Source organism: Emys orbicularis, chromosome 1 (assembly GCF_028017835.1).
Source record: "Emys orbicularis isolate rEmyOrb1 chromosome 1, rEmyOrb1.hap1, whole genome shotgun sequence".
Taxonomy (NCBI): domain Eukaryota; kingdom Metazoa; phylum Chordata; order Testudines; family Emydidae; genus Emys; species Emys orbicularis.
This window is the reverse complement of record NC_088683.1, coordinates 367,806,108-367,814,944: the sequence shown is the minus strand read 5'-3', so window position 1 is coordinate 367,814,944 and position 8,837 is coordinate 367,806,108. Positions and strand designations below refer to the sequence as shown.

Sequence of the window (8,837 nt, the reverse complement as noted above, 5' to 3'; positions counted from 1 at the left end):
TATTTCTTCACTCCCAGGGGAAGCTCTCAAGCTGTAATTCTCCAGGGTCTATTTTCTGCTCCTCCCAGGGCTCGTGGAGCTGAGGGAATTGTCTGGGAGTCCTGGCCAACCAGAGAGTCCGCAGGGACTGTACAGGGGAATCATAAAGGTCGCTGTCCAGCAGAGACAGTTTCAGACATTCAAGATTCGTATGCTGATTCCCAGGGCTCTGCGTTCCTGTTGTGGTAAGGAGATTTCCAGTCTCTGCTGAGCAGTATTTTGATGACATGATTGTTTCTGCATTCAAGTTATATTAAGGGGACAAGAAGGGTTCCAGGGTTCAAGTCAACAACGATCTGGGTAGGAATGCACCAGCACAAACAACTTGAAGTGTTTAGTATTGTCAGAATCACCAAGGATTTTCCTGGTAAACATGGAACGACAAATGTTTTGGAAATAGTTTAGGCAAACATTACTGTGTCCTTCTGTCTGTGTTAGTAGCTTCCTTTTTTTGGGTTGTGTGTTTTTTCCTCTCGTTCGTTCAACTCTTCCAGTTCAGCAACTTGATTGCACTATTAGGAAGTGCAGGCAAACCTCTGCAGCTATCTGTGTTCACAACGAGAATGGGCCACACACTGGCCAAATTCTGCTCGTACATTTTGCGTTCAGTAGCTCACTCCAGATTGATGCTGACCTCCCTGAGAGCTAAATCAGGGCCCATGTGTTTTACAATCCCCATCTTCCATGTCTGCTCTCAGAATGCCACATGTACTTTGGGTTTCCTTCACAATCTTTCAGCACCCTAATGGACTAGTGCTTTCTGTAGCAGGACCCAAAGCTCTGATTTTCACAGCTCAAAGCTGAAATTTAAACACTAAGGGTGAAGCTCTTCCCATTGAGTTCAAGGGAAAAACTTCTAACACGTTCAGGATATCACCTTAAATCCACATGTGGGGATTTAAATAAAGGGCCTGATTTACACCAGCCATGAGACTCCAGTGATTTCAACTGGAGCTGTCCTGGGGCATCTAAGGACGAGTGAGCTCTTTTGGACCAAAGAAGAACTGACAGGAGAGTTGCTGAAATCTCAAACTCACAGGCTTAAAGCTTGAAAACAATTGGGATTATAATATTTTTATTGGGGGGAAGAGGGATCTGCTCTCTTTGTGCCCCTACATCTCTGGTTCTGGAGAGGATGAAAAGCACAGAAAAAGCATTGAAAATATAAGCATGTTTCTGTCTTAGAGGCAGTGTTGGAAATATCATTGGGATAGCTCAAGGAATGCACTGTGTGTGTGTGTGTGTGTGTGTGTGTGTGTGTGCACGTGCGGGGGGAGAGGGACGGGAGAGTGACACGCAGTATCCAGCTCTGACTGCACACAGTTCTGAACTTTGTGAAATAGGGAATGGACATCTTGCCTAATGCGGAGATGAAAGAGGCATAACGAGGCCTCCTGGGTCAGGGTGCATGTGAGTATCTCAGATTGTAACATAACATGGGCCACACTCTTGCAGATTGATTCTGACACCTTTCCCATCCCTCCTCCGTGAGCAGCCCCTCTACAATTTTGTGGAAACATCAGCAATTGCCAGCATGAAAAGCAGCCTCTGAAAGGTATGTCTGGTTTTCTAATGGGCTGCAATACATTAAAGCTTTGTGTCATTTTGAGGAAGAGTTACTCACGCTGGCTCAGTTTAGTCTACACATCCTCTCTCCCTCCCGCAGGCAAGTGTGGGACATGCCAGGGCCTAGATAAATACAGCTGTCATGTGCAGGAACCACTGGTTGCTGACTGAAACAGTAGGTCACTTGGGCACAGACGTTAAACCCAAGATGTTCTGTGAACACTTACTAGCCAGTTCTGTTAGTCATTTATTGGGAGGGTTGTACATACATTCTGCTGTGCAGAGATATTATGTAGTCATATCATTATTTTTCTCACCTAAATGTTCATCCATCATGGGACCCCTCAGACTCGTGAAATACACACCTGGTGTGACATTTCCAAGGCATCACAGTCACATGAGACTTTCTCCATATACGACAAAATTCAACACAGTCATGAATAGAAAAAATGCCTTCAGTAAGCTCAGGCATAAGCCTGCAGGCACCATTGTGATCATCTCGTCTGTACAGAACATGCCTGTAAAACATAGCCCTAAGAATTTCCCCAAAATTATTCCTAGAGCAGATCTTTTAGAGAAACATCCAACCTTGTTTTAAAAACTCTCATTGAGGAAGAATCCACCAAGACCCTTGGTAAATTGTTCCAATGGTTAATTACTCTCACCGATAAAAAAGGTACTCCTTATTTCCAGTCCAAATTTCTTTAACTTCAACCTCCAGCCATTGGATCATGTTACACCTGTGTATGCAAGGTTGAAAAGCCTATTATTAAATATTGGTTACCTGTGCAGTTATTTATAGACTGCTATCAAGTCACCCCTTAACCATCTTTGTTAAACAAAATAAATTGAGCTCTTTGAGTCTATGACTATAAGGCAGGTTTTCTAATTTTCAGTAATTCTTGTGACTCTTCTCTGAAACTTTTTCAGTGTATCAACATCCATCTTGAAATGTGGACACCAGAACTGGACACAGTTTTACAGCAGCAGTTGTGCCAGTGCCACATACAGAGGTAAAATAACTTTTTTTACCTCTCCTTGAGATTCCTCTGGTTATCCTCCCAGGATCTCATTGGCTGTTTTGGCCACAGGGTCACACAGGGAGTTCATCATGAACAGGTCAGATTATGAACAGGAGGTTGGCAGGCAACTCTTCCAAACCACATTCTACAGGCCACTATCCTCCGATCCCACTGAGGAGTTCCAAAAGAAACTACACCATCTGCTCAAGAAACTCCCTGAAATACCACGGGAACAAATTTATATACACACACCCCTAGAGCCCCAACCAGGGATATTCTATCTGCTACCCAAGATCCATAAACCTGGAAATCCTGGACGCCCCATCATCTCATTCATTGGCATGCTTGCACCAGGATTATCTGGCTATGTGGACTCTCTCCTCAGACCTTACTATACCAGCACTCCTAGATACCTTCGAGAAACCACAGGCTTCCTGTGGAAACTACAATGCATTGGTGATCTGTCTGAAAACACCATCCTGGTCACCATGGATGTAGAAGCTCTCTACACCAATATTCCATACGAGGATGGACTACAAGCTGTCAGGAACAGTATCCCTGATGAGGCCATGGCACACCTGGTGGCCGAGCTTCGTGACTTTGTCCTAACCCACAACCATTTCCCATTTAGGGACAATTTATACCTTTAAGTCAGCAGCACTGCTTTAGGTTTCCGCATGGCCCCACAGGATGCCAACATTTTTATGCCTGACCTAGAACAATGCTTCCTCAGCTCTTGTACCCTAGTACCCCTCCTGTATTTGCGGTACATTGATGAGAACTTCATCATATGGACCTACAGGAAGGAGGCCCTTGAAGAATTCCACCGGGATGTCAATAATTTCCACCCCATCATCAACCTCAGCCTGGACCAGTCCACATAAGAGATCCACTTCCTAGACATTACAGTGCAAATAACAGATGGTCAGATAATCACTACCCTATACCAGAAACCTACTGACCGCTATACTTACCTACATGCCTCTAGCTTCCATCCAGGACACATCACACAATCCATTGTCTACAGCCAAACCCTAAGATACAACCGCATTTGCTCCAATCCCTCCAACAGAGACAAACACCTACAAGATCTCCATCAAGCAGTTTTAAAACTACAATACCCACCTGGGGAAGTGAGGAAACAGATTGACAGTGCCAGACACGTACCCAGAAGTCACCTACTACAGGACAGGCCCAACAAGGAAAAGAACAAAACACCACTGGCTATTACCAACAGCCCCCAGTTAAAACCTCTCCAGCGCATCATCAACGATCTACAACCTATCCTGGAAAATGATCCCTCACTCTCACAGATCTTGGGAGGAAGGCTAGTCCTCCCTTACAGACAGTCCCCCAACCTGAAGTATATACTCACCAGCAACTACACACCACACCACAGAAACATTAACCCAATCCCTACAACAAACCCTGTTGCCAACTCTGTCCCCATATCTACAATAGGGACACCATCATAGGACCCAACCACATCAGCCACACCATCAGGGCTCATTCACTTGCACATCTACTAATGTGATATATGCCATCCTGTACCGGCAGTGCCCCTCTGCCATGTACATTGGCCAAACCGGAGAGTCTCTACATAAAAGAATAAATCGACACAAATCCAACATCAGGAATGGTAACATACAAAAGCCACTTGGAGAACACTTCAATCTTCCTGGACACTCAGTAGCAGATTTAAAAGTAGACATCCTTCAAAAAAGAGAAACTGCAGAGCTGCAACTCTTTTGCAAACTTAACACCATTAATTTGGGCTTGAATAGGAACTGGGAGTGAGCCACATACACCCTGACTGAATTGGCCTTGTCAACACTGGTTCTCCACTTGTAAGGTAACTCCCTTCTTTTCATGTGCCAGTATATTCATGCCTGGATCTGTAATTTCCATGTTTGAAGGGGGCTTTTTGCCCACTAAATCTTATGCCCAAATAAATGTTAGTCTTTAAGTTGCCACCGGACTGCTCATTGTTTTCGTGGATACAAACTAACATGGCTACCCCTCTGATACTGGGAGCTCATGTTTAGCCAATTATCCCTTCATGCCCCAAATATTGTTCAGCGTCATTGTGCTTCCCATGAGAGTCTCCATCGTGTAAACATCACGTACATTCTTTGTTTCTGGATGTATATATCTACATGGCCATAGTAGAACATAAATTGTTTGCTTCAACCCAGTTTACCAACCAATCCAGATTGCTCTGAATGAGTGACCTTTCCTCTTCATTATTTACCATCCCGCAATTTTTGCATCATCTGCAAACTTCATCAATATTCAGGCATGAGAATGGTTAGTAGCTGAGTTGCTGACTTACGCTTGTAAGTTAACACCTGCAACTTGTATCTCAGACAAAGCTGTTTGCCAACAAGGATGTGTCTCACCAAAAGAAATAGGGGAAGTAACAGAGATGTAGGCCTGTTGTCCTAAATAACAAAGACCCTTGCGCCCTTCCTGCCCATTCTGTTCAGCACAAAGTCATAGCCCAGCATGATAACATCTGTTTCCATGGTGGACACTTGGCCCCTTTCCAAAATAGGAATGGCCTAGTGAAATAGACCTATGGTTGATCCTGTCCAGTGTCCTCTCTCTGAGAGTGACATCCTCAGGTGCTGCAGAAGATGGTGTAATAAACCCAACTGTAGGTGGATGGGGGGGGGGTGACTTGACCAGCAAGGGGCTGTGACCCTAATGCTTAACAGCTAGATATTGGCTTGTCACCTGAAACATGTGGATGTATAGGCTTTACAAAATATTTATTTGGCTCTAACTATTGTAATGGTAAAGCCTCACTATCCATGTAAATGTCCAAACTCTTCCTGATTCTTGTTTACCTCATGGCCTCAACTACCTCTTCGGGTAAGGCGCTCCTCAGTCTATTTAGGCATTCAGTGGAAAAGGCATTCTTTATTTGTCTATTTTCATTTTGCCACATTTCTGTATAATTGAATGTCCACTTGATGTTGTTTTATGAGACAGAGAGAACACATTCTCGATCATCTCTCTACCAGTCAGCATTTTATAGATTTTTCTTGTACCCACTCTTATTCATCTTCTTCGTAAAGTAACAAACCCAGCCTTTTCAACCTCTCCCCTTATAAGAGTTTCCCTGGGTCCTTGATCATTCCCTGAACTCCTCTAGTTCTGTGTGAGAAGGGTGCCCAATACTACACAGAGGAGTCCACAGAAGGGTGAAACATTGAGGGACTGATCTCATGGCATTGTATTTTCTGTATGATTTCCAACCCCACTTCTCCTGGATTCCAAAGTTTTGCTGAGTTTCCGTCCATGCTTGCACTGAGAGCAGGGTTTCACATGGCTTGGTTAACTCCACCTGAGGACATCTCTGGACTTCACTATAACCAAAATCATCTTGTGTCATCTGTAAATGTTGCCACCTCACTTCTCCCTCCCCTTTGTAGACTGTTAATAACAGTAATAAAAATAACAGAGGGTCCTGTGGCACCTTTAAGACTAACAGAAGTATTGGAGCATAAGCTTTCGTGGGTGAATGCCCACTTCATCAGACGAAGTGGGTATTCACCCACGAAAGCTTATGCTCCAATACATCTGTTAGTCTTAAAGGTGCCACAGGACTCTCTGTTGCTTTTTACAGATCCAGACTAACACGGCTACCCCTCTGATACTTGAGTAATAAAAATATTTACCCTACTATTTGTTATAAAGTGTGTAACCCCCTTTGCTGTGCTTCTCTCCCTTCACAGGCAGCTTGAACATTTTGGAGCCCGATCGACACACTGAGAACTTCATGGCAGCTTTCAACCTCACCCCCTCTGACCTTTCAACATTCATCCTAATGGGCATCCCTGGCCTGGAAGCTGCTCACATCTGGATTTCCATCCCTTTTGCTACTTTCTACATTATTGGCCTGTTGGAAAATGTCATGCTTCTGTATGTTGTAAGCAAAGAGCAGACCCTGCACAAGCCAATGTACCTGCTGCTCTGCATGCTGGCACTTACAGACATCGCCACAACTACCACCATCATGCCAAAGACACTGTGTATATTTTGGTTCAATTTGAAAAGCATTACTGTGGGTGGCTGCCTCACCCAGACTTTCTTCCTTCCCACAGTTTCTGTTATGCACTCAGCCGTCCTTGTGACAATGGCCTTCGATCGCTATGTTGCCATATGTAACCCTCTGAGATACACCACCCTTCTCACCAAAGGACGAATAGCTAAGCTAGGGCTTCTATGTTTGATCAAAGCTGTTCTCTTCATTCTGCCTATGCCCCTGCTCCTGAACAGGCTGCCATTCTGTTCCAACCACATTATCCCCCACACGTTCTGTGTACCTATAGCTGTGGCGCAGATATCATGTGGGGACATCACACTGCACAGGACATATAGCTTGGTGATAGTGTTTGTAGTCAGTGTGTTAGACCTGTCACTCATTGCCCTGTCCTACGGTTTGATCATCAGGGCCGTCCTCAGAATCTCCTCCAAGGAAGCCCACCAGAAAGGCCTGAAAACCTGCACAGCCCACATCTGTGTGATGCTGACGTATTTTACTCCAGGCCTGTTCGTCAACCTAACACACCGGTTTGGTCAGGGCATCGCTCCCCACATTCACATAATCTTGGCCAACCTCTATCTCCTCATCCCCCCCATGCTCAACCCTATAATTTATGGGGTGAAATCCAAAGAGCTTCGTGACAAATTGGGCAAATACTCATACAAAATGTGATCACCTGGGTGCTCTGGCCAAGTTGGCTGAGCTCAGCATTGTAGAGGTTCACAGTCTGAGAAGTTCCTCACACCTAATGTCTTATCACCGAATCACCCAACAGTGCTCTCTCTGTTGCTGAGATCCCTCTCTTGCCATCACCTCACCTCTTTCAGCATCACCTGTCAGCCCCCAAACCCACACGCCCTATCATGCGGCCTTTCCATAACTCTTAGACTACCAGAAGATACTACAGCTTTCTGATGCAATGTGGCTATGCATTACTCCCTGTGTGAAAAAGGTTCATTTTCAGTTTGATGAACAGCAACTGCAATCTGAGACAGGTGAAGAGAAAAGTAAGAAACTACAATGCTGAACTTCTTTATAATTTCTACAGTGATCCGGTGAATTAAATTTACCTGATTTTTTTTTACTGGAGTATAAATCAAATAAAGGCTAACTGTAGCAAACTAATTCAACACAATATGTGGACAATTACTACCATCACTGAATGCAATTAGACATAAATAATATAATAATGCTATTATTTTTTTTCATTACAAACATTTTCGGCTCCTTTGAGGCTATTTTTACAGCTGTCCTTACCTGCCAACCCCCTATCGGGATGCAAGTACCAATACCGGGTTTCGATTTTGAATTTTATTGTCATCTCATAGGTGTGTTGGTAATGTGGACAAACTTGTGTTGGGTCTTGTCTTTTTTTTTTTTAATCAAATCTGTCAAAAGCTTTCATTTGTTATTTGGTCTATAGACGAATGTGTGAATAAAAAAACTTTGTTTCAAAAATAGATTGGGCTACTTTTAAGGTGAATTTTTAAGTGACTCCGGGCTATTAATTCAGTGGAAATCTGGCAACCCCAGCCAGAACCAGAGAGGCCAGAGAAGCAGCCCAGAAGGCGAAGCTGGGCCGGAGACAGAGCAGCAGCAGTGAACCAGAGCTGGGCTGGAGGCAGAGCAGCGGTGCTGAGGCAGAGCTGGGGAGATGCAACTGGAGCAAACCAGATCTGGGAGCTGGGTCGGCAGAGACCAGCTGAACCAATGGGGAGAGAGACATTGACTGACAAGAGGTCCTTGAAGGTTGGACTCAGAGCGGGAACATGAACCCAATGGAAGGGTGGAGGCTGGGAAGAAGGGCCCTGCCACCTAGAATCTGTGGGATCTGCTGCCCTTCTGTAACAGTGGGTGTAACTCACAGTATCTTGTGGCTATCTTTCTTATACAAACTCCCCCCCCCCGCATCTTTACCAGTGGAATAGCTCACAAGGTAACTGTTTCAATTACCTTTGATGGGTTTCCGTGGTTCCTGATAAGATGCACAGCGGCACAGGAATTGTGTCAGCCTCCCTGCAAATAGCTGAAGGACAAAGGCAGAAATGATGCAAGCAGTGGTATGTGTGTTAGGTGCTGGTCAGTCAAGGTACAACACTGCACCTGTTCTACTTGGCTCATAATGAGGCAAGTTCCCTTGCAAATAGCAGCAATAAAGA

General features: G+C 44.6%; 1 protein-coding gene across 1 annotated transcript; it reads left to right on the top strand.

The window, feature by feature from the left end:
- Positions 1–6,411: 6,411 nt before the first annotated feature.
- LOC135876249 (olfactory receptor 52B2-like) lies at positions 6,412–7,350 on the top strand. Its single transcript, XM_065401449.1, has one exon. The coding sequence runs from the start codon at positions 6,412–6,414 to the stop codon at positions 7,348–7,350; it is 939 nt and encodes a 312-aa protein (XP_065257521.1).
- Positions 7,351–8,837: the final 1,487 nt, after the last annotated feature.

Bases quoted from the DNA above. Each gene is read 5' to 3' on its own strand.
- LOC135876249 (XM_065401449.1), top strand. From the start codon at position 6,412: ATGGCAGCTTTCAACCTCACCCCCTCTGACCTTTCAACATTCATCCTA.